This window comes from Felis catus, chromosome B1 (genome assembly GCF_018350175.1).
Source record: "Felis catus isolate Fca126 chromosome B1, F.catus_Fca126_mat1.0, whole genome shotgun sequence".
NCBI classification, from domain to species: domain Eukaryota; kingdom Metazoa; phylum Chordata; class Mammalia; order Carnivora; family Felidae; genus Felis; species Felis catus.
This window is the reverse complement of record NC_058371.1, coordinates 35,779,892-35,798,898: the sequence shown is the minus strand read 5'-3', so window position 1 is coordinate 35,798,898 and position 19,007 is coordinate 35,779,892. Positions and strand designations below refer to the sequence as shown.

General features: G+C 54.2%; 1 protein-coding gene and 1 long non-coding RNA gene across 3 annotated transcripts; one reads left to right on the top strand and one right to left on the bottom strand.

The window, feature by feature from the left end:
- Positions 1–5,150: 5,150 nt before the first annotated feature.
- Positions 5,151–12,563, bottom strand: PHYHIP (phytanoyl-CoA 2-hydroxylase interacting protein). The gene is made up of 4 exons (XM_003984711.5): positions 12,399–12,563; positions 10,972–11,146; positions 8,999–9,116; positions 5,151–7,296 (listed from the first exon to the last, which is right to left on the bottom strand). Exons 1-4 carry the CDS (start codon positions 12,561–12,563, stop codon positions 6,762–6,764), a joined length of 993 nt encoding a protein of 330 aa, XP_003984760.1. The 3' UTR covers positions 5,151–6,761.
- A 25-nt stretch (positions 12,564–12,588) lies between these two features.
- On the top strand, positions 12,589–19,007 carry LOC111560112. 2 transcript variants are annotated; one of them, XR_006596480.1, is made up of 5 exons: positions 12,589–12,759; positions 13,311–13,367; positions 13,831–16,677; positions 16,831–16,911; positions 17,373–19,007. It is a non-coding gene; the product is annotated as an uncharacterized LOC111560112 (long non-coding RNA). The 2 variants fall into 2 exon arrangements; XR_002741674.2 differs by having other exon boundaries at positions 13,831–16,911.

Genomic DNA, 19,007 nt, shown 5'->3' with positions numbered 1-19,007 from the left:
GTATCTTGTGCCAGATGCTGTCTGGGACATGGGGCGGGGGGGCGGGGGGGGGTGCGGTGCATCTCATTCCAGATGTGCAGCTTGCTGTGTCTGAGACCAGCCCACAGCCAGGACACCTGGCCCTGCTGGCTGCACTTCCTTCCCTCGATTCCAGGACCCCTGAGGGTGTGATTTCACACTCAGGCACACACAAACACAGCCTCCTAGCACACTTCAGCCTGCAGGCGTACCGCATATACACGCACTGCTCATAGCCCTCCCACACAACGAGAGGAGTGGAACATTCTGTAAAGAGGCTGTTTGGGGGCGGGAGTAGGGGGAGGTAAGTAAAAGGGGATAGGCATGTGTCTGTCCAGCTGGTGTCCATCCATGTCTTCTGTCTCTGACTGGGGAAGGGGTGGGTGGGCTGGAGGGTATCCCAGGAGAGCTCGCCAGAAGCCAGAAAACTGGCATCAGCCTGAACAGATCTACTGACTGGCCCTGAAACTCTGCCTTCCTGAAGGTCAAACACCCAGTGCTGGCCCCCTGCAGGTCCTTCTCTTCTCATGGAGACAAGAGCCAGACACTAGGCAGCCACTGAGCAAACATTCCAGCTCTGGCCCCCTCTCCCAAGGCTGTGTCTTGTCTGGCCTCCTCCTTCCTGCCACTGCCCCCTCCCTCCCCAGACAGCAGTGAGGCACAGACCTGTTTCCCAGAGACCAGGAGGAGAGAAGCCACATCCCTGCCCCTTCCATTCAGAGGAGCCTCTCTCTCCCTTTACTCTACATGGATCTCAAAGGGAAAGAAAGAGAGAAGACCCACGTTCTTATGCCTGGGCTAGCCCCTCCCACATTTCAGAGCCAGGCATGCTGCTCCAACCCCCAGGGCTCCCTGAGATCCTTCAGTGGGTCTGTAGGTCTTTTACTGGCCTCAAGCTCCGCCCTATTGCAGAAGCACATGTTGTGCCTTATGCTCTCTGGACTGTGGGAGGGGACATACCCCTAGGCAGCATTATGGTACGGTACACCCCAGATGGGCCCTTGAAGCAGAAAGCAGTAGTGGAAACCAGACACATTGCTGGCATCTGATGTGTATGCAGGACCCTCTCCTTCCAGGAAGCCAGCCTGCTCCCACTGTCAGGCTGCAGCCCTCTCTTTCCGTCCTGAGAGCAGATGAGGCCTTGAGGTCCTGCAAGAAAGGGGGGATGGCCCGAGGGGTTCCTGCCTATTGCTCCAGTGAGGTCACAGGCTGTGACATCATAACCACCCGTCCCCGCCTCCACCTCCTCTGACCTCGGTGCTCAGGACAGCCTGGAGGACCATGAGTAGAATGGAAAGGCCCGCAAACCATTGGAGCTGCCTGGGCATCTCACCCAGACACTTTGCCATTCCCACTTGGCAGAATTTGTAGTTGGTGGTCACAGCTCTCCTCACCAGCCCTCCAGGGCCCTCTGAAGCTCAGAGGACCCTACTCCCAGTTCACGAGTCACATGCCCAGAAGGAACCAGGCTCAGAACCCCCCCGGACTGTGGAGAGTGGCCTGCAGCCCAAAGCGAGTACCCAGTCTTCCACCCCGAACAAGGGCTCTGTGAACAGCAATGCCACAGCCAGAGGCAGCTCAGGATTGACTCATGCAGCCACCCCAGACGCCTGTCCCAAGACTTCATCACCACCATAGACCCAGATCCCTCTAACGACATAGGAATCATGCTGGTGGGCCTTCCCTGTCTTCTCTGGGCCTATCTTCAGAGGCTGCCTCCCAGTGGTAGAGGCTGCTCAGGACCTGGGTGCAGGTCATTAATATATATTCCAGAACTTTATTCATGCACTCTTCAATGCTTTGCCCACCCTCACCTTCTGCCGGCTTCAGGGTTCTAGACTAGACCAACTCCAGTGTGGCTACCATCAGCTCAGTTGACTCCATGTCACGGGAAGGTACTCCTGCTCCCACAACTGTCTCCAAGCCCCAGAGGACCCCCTGAGGGCCCCCTTGGTTCTGAGTACATGGCCAGTAGTGGAAGAGCTGGGATGGGTCTGCCCAACTTCTAGGTTGAGATAAGCACCTGAAGCTTCAGACTTGTCCTTCCAGGAGCACCCTTGTAGCCTTCAGAGGACAGGACAAAAGAATTAGGAGATGCTGATCCAGGAGACCTGAATCTGCCATGGTTTGCCCAGTGGTGCTGGTCAGCTATTTCCTCCCTGGGCCTCTACTCCCCAAGCTTGTCATCCTCGCCAGCAACCCTCCTCCCTCCTGCCACTGCTGAGACAGACAAGAAGACTCAGGGTCTGTCTAGTCTCCAAGCAGCCAGAGAGCAGGGTTCCTCATGGCGGGGGGGTGGGGGAGTGGGGGGGTGGATGTCTAGGCCCAAGTTTGGCTCAACTATAGTGGAAGGAAAGTCACGTGCCCTGTACCTCTGCTTCACTGTTTCTTTCCTCTTTTTCCCTTCCCCTTCCCCCAACCCTAACCCTATATGCTTCTCTGTCATGAAAAAGGTCACAAACTTGCATGCAAACATAGCCGGTTTTGAACATCAGTGCTACCATTTGGTGGCTGTGTGCCCCTGGGTGAGTCATTTAACCTCTCTGAGCCTCAGTTTCTTCATCTAGACACATGGAATGACAACACTTCACAGGGTTTCAAGGAAGGAATGAGATAACCTTTGAAGAGATCCTGGCAAATAGGAGGCTCTCCATAAATGGACCTTCTTTTCCTTTCCTCTGCCAGACAATTTTCCAGTTCCTGGACTACTCTCTTTCTATGCAAAAAGGAAACTTCTGGGTACACTAGTTTCCAGTCAAGCATTAGGAGCTTAGGGCAGATGTACTCCTGCCAGAGAAGGCAACACTTAGCCCGCAGCAAGGCGGGGCTTGTGGGGCAGCAGGAGACATTTCTGGCTAGCTGGTAGCCTTTCTGGGCACCTCCCAAGTCACACCCTGTGCTTGACTGTCCCTACACACAGGCTGATTCTAGAATCTGTGAAAAGATTTGCTGCTCCAGTTTGCAAAAATAGCAGTGTCTGATTTGGGGAGTGGGGATAGGGCAGCCAGCTGTCTTCCCCAGAGAGCCACGAGGCCCTCCCCACTCCCCCCCAACCCAGCCTCCTGCTGACCAGCCTGCTTCTCCTGCTCCAGCCTCCTCCCAGCCCCACACCCTCCCCTCCCCCATCCCAGGAACATCTGGTTCCAATCTCCTCCAGATGCTGTGGCCAAGCTGTTTTACGGCCAATCACCTCAGCTCAGCTTCCTGAAGGCCTCCCTCCATTTGGGGGAATGGTCCCTCCTCATCCGTTTCCTTGGGACCCCAGCCACTTCTTTTCCTAACACAGAGAAGAGACGCACACCAAAACCATACAAAACTGTGAGGGTCCTCAGAACTGGCACCTCCCCTCCCACTGCCTTGGGAGAACTGTCATCCATTCAAGATTAAAAGAACGTTGCTAGCCCAGAAGGGAAGGAATAGGCAGAGGAGACCAAAACAGGGAGGTGGAGGCATGAGTGTGTGTGTCCATGTGTATGTGTTGAGTCTATGTGTTTGTGCTATGCCCCACTTATAACCTGGAAACACCCCTTGGTGGCCTCTGCCTCATTTTCCCTCCCTGTCTGTACTGGAGTGGGGCTAAATTGGAATCCCTTGGCTGGACAGGTGCAGCCACAGCCCAGGGTAGTCCCTCACCTTGTGGCTCTCTGTGGCAGCCAAGCGTGTCTTCTAAACCCAGCACAGGGAGGTGGTGTTTCCGTGTGTTTGCGTGTGCACCCACTCTCATGTAGACCTCTTTTCCCTCCACCAGGTCAGATTAGAGAAACACAGGCCAGAAGGGACCCCAGGGCAGATTCCAGCGAGTGCCCTGACCCAGCTCTGATGAGCGCCTTGAGCAGCACAGGGCTGGCAGTATGCCAGAGAGCAGCCATCTGGAGAGAGGAAGGAGAAGCAGGCTCTCTGGAGAAACCTGCATGTGGCTCCACCCCCACCCCCACCCCAGTTTGCTGCCTTCATCCCCCACTAAGAGGACACTGGGAGTCAATCTTTTCCTAAGAAACCCAGAGGGCTCACAAAAGGAAGACTAAAGCCTGCTCCTCTGGGAGGATTCCAAAAACCCCTCTGGGGTGGGGTGGGGGTGTCCTGACCAGAGGTGGAAGGATGGATCCTGGAGGTCACTCCCCATCCATGGAATTCTGGACACCAGTGCTGCCCACTACTCCTTTAAAAGAAGGCTCCTTGGCATTTGTGACTCCACAGCCCCCCCTGGTGTTATTCAGGATGGAGGCGCAGCCTTGGTCAGCCAGAAGAGATGTGGAGGAGACCCTTGAGAGGGCCACATATTCAGATGGGCCTGCCCATGTCTTACAGCCCAGGTGGTCCCTGGCATACATGAGGGAGGACAGGACAGTGCAATGGGAAGATTCCAGCCTCTGAATCAAACCCAGGCACTGTCGCCTACCTGGCAATCCTTTTAACTTCTTTGTGCCTCAGTTTCTTTATCTGTTAAGTGGGAATACTACAGCACAGGGCCATTGTGAAGCTGATGTGTGTGAAAGCACCTGGCCAGATGCCTGGCCCATAATAGGCCCTCAGGAAGTGGTCGTTTGCCCTTCAGCTTTCCCCTAGCCCAAGGAGGCTATGCCCCAAGCTCTGGATGACACATGTTCATTTGGCCCTGAGCCCAGGCAAGTGTCAGCGAGGTGACTCTAATTTTTCTGGAGCTTTCATACTCTGGCAGAGGATCATTTTAATAAGTCCATAATAATAGACGCAGAGGTGACTCAGATCTGCAAATGAGGAGTCCTGCTGGGGAGGGGACATTTGGGCTCTGGGGGAGGGAAATCCAGTAGCATCTGGGGTTGATGCAGTGTCAGGCTGCTGCACTGGGAAGGGCTCCAAAAAGAGGACCTTGGTTAGGTCTCCAGATTGCTATAGGTTCTCCTCTAAGAAGCCTCAGTTTCCCCCTTCTGCAAAGTGCAAGGTCATAAGTACCAAAAGACCTTCAAAGTCCCTTCCAAGCTAGAGATATGGCTCTGCTCTCTGAGCTCTGCCTCCCACAGCAAGATTTGGAACACCCTTGGAGACAGTTCCAGATGTCTTGTCCTGGGGGGCATCCCCATTTGAGTTCCTCTGTGCTTGTGCAACTTGCCTAGTCAGAACTACCCCTCCCAGAGCCCAAAGAGAGTCGGGGCTCTCAGGCCATGGTGGTTTATTGATGCAAGCACAACACAGGCGGGTGTGCCCCCAGCTCAGGGCAGACACAGGGCCAGGGGAGAGCAGTGGGCCACCCCCACAGCAATGCTGTCAGCAGAGGCGGAAAAGGCCTGGGGGCCCATGTCCTCTCCTCCATGCATCTCCCAGGGCCCCCAGACCTGTTCTGTGCCACAGAGACAGCTGACCACACCACTCCCTGTGGCTACACAAGAGGCAACCAGCTGTCCCACCTGTGCCCTTACTGAGATATGGCCTTGTTGGCCTGCTGGCCCCTTCTGTACTTCATCACAGAAATCCGGCTCTCACTGTGGGGGCTGTTGTCCTCTGCCTGACATCACCTCCGTCATCCCCCAAACAGCTAGCTGCCTTCATCCACACCTCTACCCAACACCCCCCCGACCTGGTCCGCTTATCTCAGGGGTTCACCCTCACCACCCTCATGACCCATACAAAAGTAGGAAATTGGCAAAAACGCTGGGAAGCCCAGGAAGACTTCATCAAGAACTCCCCAGGGAAGGAGCTCTTTGCCAACAGGCTCGCAGTGGGGAGCAGACAGTGCCAGTGGGTGGGGTGTGAGGTGCGGTGGCAGGGAAGCCACAGTCCAGGTCACACACAGGCACAGGGCAGTCACGGAACCGTGGCAAAGAGAGCGAGCAAAGCGCACAGTCAGGCAGGGTGCCAGGGCTCTTAGGGAAAGCCCTCAATTCTAGTTCCACACTGGGTCCCCTCGGAGCGTGAGGCCGCCCATTCCTGGCCTAAAAGGGGTACCTCTGGGTCTCAGGGGTCTCTTTCCCCCTCCTCAACCCCAGTGGCTGCCATTGGGGGAACCAGACCTCAGTGCTCTGAGCAAGAGAGAAGGTATGCTGGGGTATTTATCATCTCCAGGTAAGAAAGGAAAAGTCCCAACAGCCCGGAGCACCCAAAGCCGAGAGGAAAAAGAGGGCCCCTTTCTAGAGGGCAGGTGGAGAAAGGAAGGGACAGCTCTCCCCATGCAGGAAGAGGGTGCTGGGAGTCAAGGAGCAGCTGGGGGGCAGAGCGGTGCAAGAGACTATGTATAGAGGGAAAGGGCCAGGCCTGAAGTGGGAGGTCCCCGGCCCAGCAGAGCGGGGAGGGGCATTCTGTGGTTGGCCCTGAGTGGGGTGGGCGGGGCTAAAAAGGAGCACCCCGCATCTCTCTGCTGTGCCTCTGGGGGCGGGCAAGCAACTCGTGGGCTTTGGCTAGGGTGGGCTGCTCAGCGAAAGCCCCCAGGCTGAGAGTCTCCGTTAAGTGGAGGCCGGAATGAAGCAAGAAACAGCAGGACGGGGAAACCGGGAATGGGGAAATCTCCAGAGATCTACCCTCCTTCCACCAACCTACCGCGGCTAAGAAGCCTTTCCAAGTCCGCCAGACGTTGAATAGGCCACGCCCACCAAGGGGACCGCCCTCTGTTGCCTCTAACGCCTGCGGGGTGGGGAAGGGGGAGGCCGTGGCGTGGAGGGAGCGGTTGGGGGGCGGGGGGCAGGGGAGAGAAAGCCAGCTCCCTGAACCTAGGCCACCCATCGCCACCCTGCCTGTCATCTCTCTCTAGCCCCCCACCTCCCCAGGAGTCCCTAGCGGCCCACGCTGATGTTGCAGGTTTTGCAGCTGGGGTCTTTCTTGGCGTCAGCAGTGGACAGGCTCATGAGCTGGTGCCCGCTGATCTCCCCCAAGGTGCCCAGGGACAGGTCGACGGGCTCGGTATAGATGATCTCCAGGATGAGGTCCTGGGCATGGCGGAAGATCAGCTCCCCATCCTCCACGCTGCAGGTCAGGAACTTGTTGCAGGCAATGTCCAGGAGGGGCAGGCGGTCACGGCAGAAGCGGTCCCCCAGGGAGCCCTTGGGGGCCAGCACCAGGATGGCGTAGTGGTAAGCTGTGTACATACAGTAGAAGTCTGCAAAGTAGAGGTTGGTGCTGGGGTTGAAAAGGCGCTGGGCAGGGATCTGGAAGCGCCAGCGGCCGTAGGGGGAGTCCTGAGGCGGCTGGCCTGTGTTGAACTCTGTGTTGCAGCTGAAGAAGACGCCGTGGAGCATGCCACTGGTTGGAGAGCCATGGCTGCCGCTGTTGTCCTTCAGGTAGGGCTGCAGCATGTTCCCGCAGTGGGTCCTAACCACCCCCGGGGAAAAATGCCAAAGGGAAGAGAAAATGCCGCTGGTTAGCTGGGCTGAGGCTTGGCTGCTGTGTGTGGTTGAGAAGGGAGCCAGCGCAGCACCCTGCTCTCCCACCCGCTGCCGCCTCCATCAGTCACAAATAGAACATTCCAGAATGTGAGAGCAGGGAGAGCCCTGGAGATGGGCTGATGCAGCCCACTCCTTCGCAGAGGAGATGTCTGAACCTACCACTCCCCAGTTTAAAACCCTTTAATGGGGCTTTCATGAAAAGCAGGGCTATCACGATCTGTCCTTTCTAACCCCACCTCCCAGCACCCCCACATCCATAGGTAAGATCCTCCAGCCACATGTGAACCCCAACTTTCCTGCCTTTGTGCCTTTGCAGTGCTCTTCCCTCTGCCTGGACTGCCTTTCCCACCTCCTTTCACCTACCCTGGCAAATTCCTAATCATCCATCAAGGCCCAGCATAGGTATCCCCTGCTCTCAAAACCTTCCAGGAGCATCAGGCATTTGTATTCAACAAAACCATGTGCAGACACTGAATTTTACTCAACAATCACACACACACTCATTACATTCCATCTGTCTGTACTGTCCCCCCGATAGACTCTGAGGTTTTCAAGAGGGGGCACTCTGCCTTTATTCACCTTTATATCCTAGCACATATGGGTGCTTTCTGACTCTTTCTTACTTGCTGAAAGAGGAGCTCAAACTGGGCCAGTGAGCTCACCACACACCTCACTGCCTCTCTTCTTTAGTACAAACACCAAAGATCTCCCTTGTTCCCTGCTGCCCTGGGGTAGGGTCAGAACGCCCCACCCCAGCTGAATGCAATGACAAAGACAGTAAGAGTAGCAGCTTGCCCTAGTCCAGCCTTAGAAGGACAATGTCTTGGAGCAGTGTCAGCAGGCCTGGGGAGGATGGGCAGCCCCAGACCCAGCCTCACCCTTGCCTGGTCCTGGAAGTCTCAAGTAACTAGTGACTTACTGGCTTTCTGGGCTTCAGGCTCTCCATCTGTAGGCTGAGTGGGTTGGACCAGATCATCAATTGGATTGAATATTTCTGGACTACAGAGCCCCTCTCTTTCTTCCCCGAAGGAAATTATACATAGGCGGTCCATAGGCAATAAAATTGAAGATGCTCCCGCTGAATGATAAGTGTGGGGCCCACCAAGACTCAGCCTGATTTCTTCAACAACCCGTCAGTACCCCCCTCTCCCCCCACCCCAAAGTGCCCTGAGATAGCTTCCTGGAGCCTCCAGGCTATCCAACACACAGTTTGAAAACAATGACCCTTCATGCATGGAAACCTGTCGCTCTGTGCTACCCTCACCACCTCCCCTAGGGACCCAGGGCTTGAACTGGAGAGATGGCTGACCCTTGGCATTAGAACCCAGTGAAAGGAACTGTCCCAAAGGAGGAACAAACCCGAGATCTCGTTCCCCCAGGCCAGTTAGCATGGTTCCCCCAGGCAGCCCCATCCCAAGGAGAGTCCTCTCCTTCCTTGGAGCCCAATCCCAAACAGCCAGCCCCCCCCCCCCCCCCCCCCCCCAGAGCCAGCCTGTGATAAGATGCCATGGGGACTCTGGTCTGGCAATGACAAGGTGGGGGTGATGTCAGACAGCCAGGGCTGTGTGGGCAAAGCAGAGCCAGGGGAGGAAGGAGAGACCCAGGCCCTGCTAGGGGCCATGCTGTACCTGGCATGCTGGAAGTACTCCTTGTGGTGGTTGCGGTAGAAGACAGAGAAGCGGAGCATGCGGCCTGCGATCTGTTCAGCCTTCTCCTGCAGCTGGGCCAGGTGTTCCTTGGCATAGTCTGCAAGAGTCCAGGCTGGTAAGCCCAGGGCCAGACTGAGCATCACAGCCTCCCACACTCACCCACTGTGCACATTGAACACCAGCCCACAACTGTCCTCAGAGCAACAGGGGATACCAAAGAGTTACAGCACCTTGGACCACATAGGAACAGGCCAGGTGGCCCAGCTGGGAACATGGACAGCTGGGTGCACCTCTGCACCCTCGCTGCCAGAGGCTCAGGGCTCTGAGTCAGAAAGGGGCAGGGGCTGCCCAGTTAGACAATCACGCTGGGGACCCCAGGAGCTGTAATCACTAGCTATCCTCATGTGAAGAGGACCAGGAAGCAAAGGAAGGATTGAGAGGGGAGAATTTGAGGTCCTCTAGGGAGAACTCAAACCCAGCAGGCAAAAGGCTGTGGAAGCCAGTGGTAATTACAGGTGGGGGCTCATGAGGAGATCACAGAGCACTGAAGTGAATGGTTAGCCGGACCAGGGTCTGAGGCAGTGAGTACATCTGCACCCCAGGAGAAGCAGGGAAGGCTGGAAACAGGATGGTAAGATTGGACACCTCCCAGGGCCAGGATCAGAGTCTGGGGCCCTGGGGCCCAGGCAGGGCGGCTGCTAGCCAAGACAGAGCCTTTGTACAAATTAGAAAAAGGTGCCCTTTCCTCCTTGCTGATGTAGCCCTGGCCAGGGTGCTGGGTTTGGCAAGAGTAGTGTGGACTGGACTGCAGCCATCCCCAACTCCCCAGTTTGAATTAAACTTCCACCACGTGTGGAGTTCTGGGGTAAACCCAGAGGCTTTCCCCACAAGGAGTGGGAGCACCTCCAGAGAGTGGGGTTTTGCAGCCGAGCTAAGAAAAAGCACCACTCAAAAGAGAATGGCATGTCAAGGAGACTTGGGGCATAGGCCTTGGCAGAGGATGGAACCAGCAGCTTCAGAGGCCCGGGGCTAAGAATGTTCCCTGCCCCTTCCTTGTGACAGAGAGAGATCTGGAGCAATTCTCACTGTGGACACCAAAGGAATGGAATATTGTGGGGCAGATCGTGGGTCATCCACGACCAAGTACACATAAGCCTGGTGTTTGTTCATGCTGGAATTTGCCAACTGAATTCTGCTAAGAGGTTTGCAGGACCACCGAACAGGGGTCATTTTCCAGGCTAAGTGGAGCCTCAAGACAAGCAAATGTGATGACCTACTGAGTATCCATCTACCGACAATGGATGAACAATGTGTAGTCCGCACATACAATTGTTCAGCCTTGTAGAGGAAGGACGTTTTGACATATGCTCAACGTGGATGAATCTTGGGGACATTATGCTGAGCAAAATAAGCCAGTTGCAGAAGGACAAATACTGTGATTCCCCTCACGTGAAGTACCAACAGTAGTCAAATTTACAGACCCAGAAAGTGGAATGGTGGTTGCCAGGGACTGGAGTGAGGAGGGAAGGGAGAGCTGCTGTTTAATGGGGTTAGAGTTTCGGTTTGGGAAGTTGAAATAGTTCTGGAGGTCAGTGGCACACCAGTGTGAACGTACTTAATACTACTGAGCTATACATTTAACAATGGTTAAAATGGGAAATTTTGTGTTGGTGTGCATTTTACTACAGTTCAGAAAAACATGCTTGCCCCAAGCCAGGAAAGTAATTCCATGCCTGTACGGGAATGGTATTGTCAACATGATTAGCAGGGCTCACGTCTGCCTCCTGTGTCAGACTGCAGGTTTGTTGCGGGCAGGGGTGAGGCTCATCCATGAGTATCTCCCAGACAGCCTGAGCATAGAGCCTGTATACAGCAGGTGTTCCTAAGTGTGTGCTGGGGTAAGATCACAACTAAGCCAGATGTGCTAAAGCGGCAGGACAGCAGGGCCTCACCCCCAGTGCAGAACTCGACTGTCTCGCTCCAGCCGGACACCAGGTACTCTCCATCACTCTGCTTTACGGCGGTCTGCACGGCCACGCTGTACTCTGTGCGGGGGCTCAGGAACCAGTGGCCTCTCACTGTCATGGGCAGTGGCACAGCCTTGGCCACAAGCTTGGTGGGGACATCCTGAGAAATGGGATACAGACGGAGAGCCAAGAGTCAAACTGGGAGTCACGTCCAATCTTGGCATTCTGCCAGACCTCACACTCCCCAGATGGCACCTGGGCCACCTGAGGAGGGCCAAGGTCTCCAAGATTCAATGGCTTGGTGCCCTGGCCACCATTTTCCTGAGGAAGGAAGCAGTGGCCATTGGGAAGGCCATATTGATAGCCCCCAGCCTCCACCCCTCATCAATGCCCCCTGACACCCACTCTCTTGGGAACTAGGGAGAAAGGCCACTGGGGTGGAGGCCGAAAAGTTGAGGGCGGTGAGACCTCCGTTTTCGAGGGAGACTTCGAGAGCTCTGCACACTGCAGTGCCGTCTCCACGGCAACGGCAAATGCTGAGAGCCAGGGAGGAAGGGAAAATATCCTTATTCTTTGGGGGGGGAGGGTTAAGGGGGTGGTGTTGAACATTCACGTCACCGTGGCAACTGGCCTGCCAAAAGACACCCAGATCGGGAGAGCCAGTTCCAAAGAGAGAGAGGGTGAGTAACCCACATGATACGGTCGTCGTGGGAACCAGCTCCTTCCCACCTCACTCTTCCCCCTTCATCTCTGCCAGCTTGAGAAGGTGGGAGCCTTCCTCCCGCCCACCCCCACACTGCTCTGACCCAGGGAAAGGACACTCCAGCCAGCGGAGGACTCTCTCATGTTTCTTTCCTAAACCCAGCCACACCACTAAGCCAGAGGGCCAGGGCCAGAGAGGATCACAGGGGCCTAAGAGGCGTCCTTGAGGACCAAGCAAAGGGCCCCACCCCTGCCCATGGCCCGAGTGGCCCACACAGTCAACAACAAAGCTGCTTCCTGAGTCGGGGGCTTTGTTGGATCCTGAGACACCAGCCCCAGGTGTGATGTCTGTGCCCCCCCACAGCCCCCCCCACCCCCCACCCCTCCCCCTGCCCAGGTTTTCCTGATCCGTCTGAAGCCCAGTCATGATGCCGATAATGGTGTCCATGGTGGCTGGGCCCCAAGCCAGACACCACGCAAACATTACCTCACCAAAGCCTCTCACAAGCCTGCGGGGGCTGGCATTGTTATTCCCTTTTTACCAGTGAAGGAACTTGGGCTCAGAGAGGCTAAAGAACTTTCCTAAGATGACACAGGGTAACCTGAACCAGGCTTCTCTGACTCCCGACGATCACCCACAAGCATTCCGTCACCCTGCTCCCTTTAAGGAGGGGTGTAAACAAGAGGCCCTCTGCACACCTTCCACTCACCCGGTGCTTGAACTTGTTGGAGTTCTTATTCTCCTTCTTGTTAAGGTCAATGAAGTAATGGGTGACCCTCTCCAGGTCACTGTTCTCCATGGCCCAGGAGATGCGGAAGGAGTCACAGGTGATGTTGTTGACCTCGATGCTGTGGGGTGTGGACAGCAGCTCCATGCTCCCCTGTGGCTTGGCTCCTTTGGGGACTGATGGGAGAGGAAGAATTAGCAGCTTCCTCCCTGCCACCGAATTTTCTGGAATGTCTTGCTCCCAGCATCTCTTGCAAATTGGAACCTTGGGGATAATCCACTGATTACACCTGCCTCATCCAATCTGATGGGAAGATTGCATGGGAAGATTGCATGGTGGAGGGGTAAGACCAAAGGTGGGATGGGGTGTCCCCCCTGGGGGGTTCTTGGCTCTCCTCAGAGGGGTCTGCTGAGCAGACGCACCTGACAGGTGGCAAAGGCAGTGGGAATGCTGCAGACGCCAGGCAGGACAGATTTGCAGCAGATGGAACCGAGGAGGGGGGCTCTCAGCCAGCAGGCGTGAAAAGAGAAAGGGGGTGGGGGTGGAGAGAGCTGTGCGAGGCGTAGGAGAGACAGGAAGCACCCACGGAGGAGACCGGTGTGAGGGTTGAGGCGGGCAGAGGGCACTGGCAGCCGAGAGGCCAAGGGTGACAGGTCGCTCCGGCTTGGGCCGCCCTCGTCTCTAGGGGTGACTCAGGGAGGGTCACCAAGATGCAGGGCTAGGAGGACAAGTGCCACGGAGATGCCCTTGGATACACTGGTGGCGGGAGGGGGCAGCGTGGGCCACAGCTCTTCTTTCACCCATGACTTTTCAACTATCACTCTCTCCTTTCAGCTGATCCTCTGTTGCTTGACTTGTTTAAATAATTGGTTTTACCTTTGACATTTTCCTCAGGCATCTGTGTGGTAATAATAACTGCATAAGCATCATATCGTGCAAACCTCACAATAGGTAGGTACTCTTATTGCCCCCCATTTTATTTTATTTATTTGTTTTTAAAGTAGGCTTCATGCCCAGCACAGAGCCCAATGTGGGGTTTGAACTCAAGCCCCTGAGATAAAGAGTCGGATGCTTAACTGACTGAGCCACTCAGGGGCCCCTATCCCCATTTTACAGATGGGTTAACTGAGGTGGGGGGGGTACCAAGATGCCAAAGGTCACACAGCCTAAAAAATGATTTGAATTCACATCTGACTCCAGAACTCAAACTCTTTATCATTAAGCCAAGGTTGTGTCCCCTCGTGTGTGCGTGTGCGTGTGTGTGTGACATGTGTGCATGTGTATATGCATAGGCGCACATGGTTTTATTGCTATTTATTTTTCTTCCTTCTATCCTTCCCTTTCAAGTAACTGCATTTTCTCTCACCTTCCTCTTCTCTCACCTTTGCTTTTTCTACCCCGGCTGCTCTTCCAGGTATAAAAGGACCATAGCACTGTCACTCACCTGTGCTTTTGCTAGGAAGATCTGACCCTGTCCTTGACTGTGGCCTGGCTCATGAGGTCTGGGAAACAGGGTGGGGAAGGGAGAGGGAGTGGGGAGAGACTGTCTCTGGGACAAGAACATGAATGTGGGTTGGACTTGCTCCCGGGCATTTGCTTAGTGCCCAGTGAAGCTCATGCTTTCCTGGTTCTTTCTCAAGCCCCGTCCAAGCACACCTCAGCTTTCTGGAATGTGGTTTCCTTTTCTCCCCTTCTGCTTCTTCTCTTCTCTTTGCCCAGGTGCTAAGGGTAAGGGTACCTTGTGCCTTCGAAAGCAGGTACTTCTATTTATAGCTTCCAGAAGATCCAACCCACACTCTCCTGTCAATTAAGCCTGTTGTGGAGCCTGATACCTCTAAATTCATCCGTGGGCTGCCTGAGTGGCAGGCACAGGGTGAAGGATATGGGTGATGGCTTTTACCTATTCCAGGGTGTCCCCTGAGCCCTTGTTTCATTTGAGCTTCTTACCCTAAAGCGTGAGCCTGCCTGTTGTGAAGTCCAGCCAAATGCCGGTGGCTTGTGCACAGAGAATCCTACAGTAAACAAGCATGGGGGTGCTACCAGGTCCACCCAAAAATAAAACAGAATAGGATTGGTAAACAACTGGATGATAATAAACCAGTTTGCAATTCATGGGGACAGATGTGGAGACGTGGGGAGTTGCTATCCTCTGGGCTCCCTGTGAGAAGCTCCCCAGGGAGACACACGCATGCACCCACATGCACCCACATACACACACACACACACACACACACGCACGCACCAACACAACACACCAACACAGACACAATCCCACGCTAGAAAGGGCCTGAGCCACCACCTCCCATCCACAGGGGATTCAGTCTATGCCTACCCCACATGTGGACACCTATTCCTCAATACTCCTCTCTTCAGAGTCTCCTCCAGAGACGGGGCAGCCATCTTTGCAAGGGGGGGGGGTGCATCTCCAGGACCTGGCTCATCCTTTCTTTCTACAGTTCTAGAAAAGCTGAGATTACTCCCCCATGCTAGTTTGGGAGAGTGGTCATGAGTGACACTCGGGAGAACAGCAAAGCCAGGGTGGACCAAGGGTGGGTGTGAGCCCCAGTTCTCCAAGTCCAAGTGACTGGGGAAGGTCGGGGTGTGAGGGACAGGTTGAGACAGGACCTGAGAAACACCCACACTGCCAAGACAAGCATTTACACACCCACACACAGGTAGGCACATGTGTGCGTGCACACGTATACACACACGCACACATACACTGAATGTGCCCGCCCACACCTGCCGCACACGGGCTGCACACACCTCCTCGGACATTCTCGGTCCCACTCACTCACCTACGCACTCGGGTGCCTCCGCCACGTTCCACATTCTAAGAATGTCCCACAGTTTCCCCTCTACAAGCTGTCACCTCCACACAGACCCACACATGTTCAAGTTCATAGGCTCACGCACACACATATACAGGCACACATTCTCACAAGCTATATTTGGAGGGAAGAGAAAGCCACAGGCGCGTCCTACCTCCACAGAAGGCATACAACCCATATGCCTGCTTGCACACACATGTGTATTCACACGCACGTCAACCTCTGCCCATATTCTGATATTCTCTCTCAAGTCTTCCCCAGGCTCAAAGACCCCAGCTATGGAAATGTGGTTTGTCTCTAGCCACACTCTGCCAGCCCTGATCCTTCCCATGCCAACAGGTTTGCACACCTATGAGGGGCTGCCCACAGACAGTGGCTTCTGCCCACACTCTCCACCTACCTATCCCTTTCTGCTCTGGAGTCGCCCCTCCCCACATAGAAATGCTTTGGTTGCACGCATTCCCTCCCTCACCATGTACTCCCACACACATGACAAGTGATATGTCCACCCCATAAATATACTGCCTCACACTGCCCCCACCCACATAACCCAAAGGCTACTCAGATAAGTGACCCCCCCCACACACGTACCTCACATGTACAAGAAACGTATGTTCCTAAACATGCCACACAGCTGTGGAGACCCACACATGAGCGCAGGCGTGTACATACAGAACTATCTACGCAAGCAAACCTCCAGGCTCCTCACAAGCATGCATACATGCCGTGCACACGGATACCCTTTGCCCATGCCCATCCAGAAAAGCCACCCACAAGCCAGAGGGAAGTCTCTCCCCACCCCACTGTCCCTGTTGGCATCGCTGACTGCAGCAGAATGGTCACGGGGTGACTGACTGTGGTGCCCCGGGGACTGGATCCGGGGGTTAACCTCTTTGCCAAGGCCCTGGGGAACAGGGGACAAGGTCGTTGGCCCTGGCAATCCAGGTGGGTACCGTGGGCAGTGGCAGGCCCCTGGTGCCCCCACCTCCTAGCCCCTTGCCACCTGAGTCCCTCTCAGAATTGACAGCAGGATGCTCTGGGGAGAAAGGGCACTCACCTGGCTCCACTGGGCTCTGCAGAGGAAGACCTGGAAGGGAGGGAAGGGAGAGACCTCTGTGTGGATGTGCTCCCCAGGGAGAGGGGCAGCGGCGACGCCTGGGTCACAGACAGAGGCGCGCTCGCTCTCCTCTCGCTCCTCTCGAGGCTGCCAAAGAGGCTTCTTCCATGCCCCGGCAGGCAGCTCCTGCCGGCTCTGCAGCGCACTGCTGCTGCCCCCAGAGAGGCGATGTTCCCAGCCGAGCGCAAGGAGAGGCAAGAGCGAAATCAAAGCAGCGTGGAGGAGAGAGAGAGAGGCAGAGAAGGCGAGAAAGAACGAGAGAGCCAGACTGAATCTGGCTCCACCAATGGGATCAGTGGCTGCCCAGCGTCAGGTGACGATAAGCAAGCTCGGTCCCTGATCGCTCTGCTCGCTCGCTCTCCTGGGCTGGTGTGGGAGGGGAAAGGGCAGAGGGTCTCCTGGGAAGCTACGGTGATGTCCTCAGAGATAGCAGCGGTGGCTGCCACTCTTTTCCTTGTTTTTCCAGGACAAGCTGCCCTCAGAAGAAGTCCCTCTAACACACCCCTACTTGGAAATCTCTCACTTGAATGCAGCCCCCAAACTTTAGGTCTGGGAGAGGGGTGGAGCTGTGCTCAAAGGCTTGGGAGCCCCTAAACAGAGATTCTGATTGGGGGAAGGGAAGGGGAGCCATGAAGGGAAAGGGTCCAGATGGGGGATGTGGGGGCGGTGTAGGGGAGGTTGGTTTGTCTTCAGTCTGGATTCTCTCCTCAGGGACTTAGGCTGATCCATGGCTTTTTTTTTTTTTTTTTTTTTTTTTTTTTTTTTTTTTTACCAACTCTATCAAAACATATTAGACCTGCAGTCCCAGGGATTCCCAGTTGTCTAGGGAGAGTCCTCTGGCTGCTTAGGTGTCTCTGGGGAAAGGGACAAGAGAGAGGAGTTGTTGGGCAGTGAAGGGTGTGCAGAGGCAAGAAAGGGGGTGGGAAGAACAAACAGAGAGCCTGGAATTTTCTCATCCCAGCCAACCATCTGGGCCAGGGAGAGTACTATCTGCTCTCTTATTGACAGGAGGCTTTGCTACCACCAAAGGAAAACTCCAGGGATGCCACTGTGAAGAACACTCAAGGAAATTTGAATCAAGCAACCAACAGTGACAAAGAGTGTGCAGTCTGGAAAAGCATGGGCTTTACAATTAAACAGATACAATTAAAATTCTTGTTCTCTCACTTTCTAGCTGAGTGATCTTGGACTAGTTACTCAATCTCTCAGAGCTTTGATTTCTTCATCTGTCAAGTGACATTATAAACACTGCCATCACTGAGTGAGAAATTATGTAAATCACTAAGCTGTGAGCCTGTACGCCAGAAGGGCCCAGTCACCTATCAGAACTGTTATCATTGCCATCATTATTGACAATGTCTGCCTGCAAGGAGCCCACAGTCTTTTAGGGGGAAAAGGGTGGACATAGAGAACAAGAAATATACAACTAAGTTGCAAGGTACAGATAAGGATTCAGAGAAGAAGAAGTCTGAACCAGCTTGAATACAGGTGGAGCATGGCCAAGAGGGGACCATGGAAGCAGGAGCATGGTGGGGGTGGGGAGGGCTTGGTGCAGGGGCAGCAGACAGACCGTGCAGGCTTCAGAGTGCCACAGAAGACATGAGTTGAGTGCACAGGACCTGGGGACCGCGGACATCAGCAGGCGGTAAAGGTTAGAGAAGGTGACAGTGGACAGAATGTGAATATTGCACAGAAAGCAAAGACAAGCAGAAGCCAATCCTTCCCTAAATGGGTGTGGAGAATTTGAGCAAGTTGGGTCAGATCCTGAACCACAGAATGCAGTGCCGTGTGTTACACTGAGACAGGATTAAGCACTCCCTTCGCCAAACAGAGGTAGGTCCCGCCCCATGCACACCTACACTGAAATGTTGCAATCCCGAAGAGATGCAAAACGTAATCTCATGGTTATGGCCAGCACCAAACATCTGGACCAAAACCTGGCCCTACAGCTAACCTGAGAGGCGGTGTGAGGAAAAGTCATGTTCTCTATGACTCGGTTCTCCCCTTAAAAGGAAGATGAGTCCCAGCACACCTCTGCCTCCCACCTTCCCGGGATGGCATGTGGAGACCGCGTGAGATCATGTGTCCCAAGCGTGAACAACAGCCATATGAATGTGCTTTTGTGGAGCTATGTGCTAGCATCAGGTGGAGGCACAAAGCCTCTCAGGGTTTCTGCTGCTTCTTGCCTCTGAGGACTTCTCTGCAGATCACATGAGAAAACACATGGTAAGAATGAAGCTTAACAAGCCAAATATAAGTAACTCTGTATGAAACCAAACAACCACCAAAATGCGCTTTTGCTGCATTTTTATTTTTAACAACTTTTTATTACACAAGTAATACATGATCACTATAGAATGATGAGAAATTTTAATTCTAAAATTTAGGAGAGAATTAAAATCATTCATTCCCCCACCATTCGAAATAGGCATATGAGATATATATTTTATTAACAAAAATAGAAAGTGTAAATACTGTTTTATAACCTGCTTTTTTCACTCACCAATACCTTTTCTATTCAATACACAGTCTTTCTACAGTATTGTTTTAAACTGCTGTGTATATTCTACTGTCAGGTCACATACCCTTTTTTTAGAGCCAATCCCCTATTCTTCTATGAGTATTTTATTTTTCTTCATTCTA

Coding starts and splice junctions, on each gene's coding strand:
- PHYHIP (XM_003984711.5), bottom strand. CDS start 12,563: ATGGAGCTGCTGTCCACACCCCACAGCATCGAGGTCAACAACATCACC. Junction 11,147..12,398: donor CCAACAAGTTCAAGCACCGG/GTGAGTGGAAGG, acceptor CCCATTTCTCAG/GATGTCCCCACCAAGCTTGT. Junction 9,117..10,971: donor AGTCGAGTTCTGCACTGGGG/GTGAGGCCCTGC, acceptor GGACTCTTGCAG/ACTATGCCAAGGAACACCTG.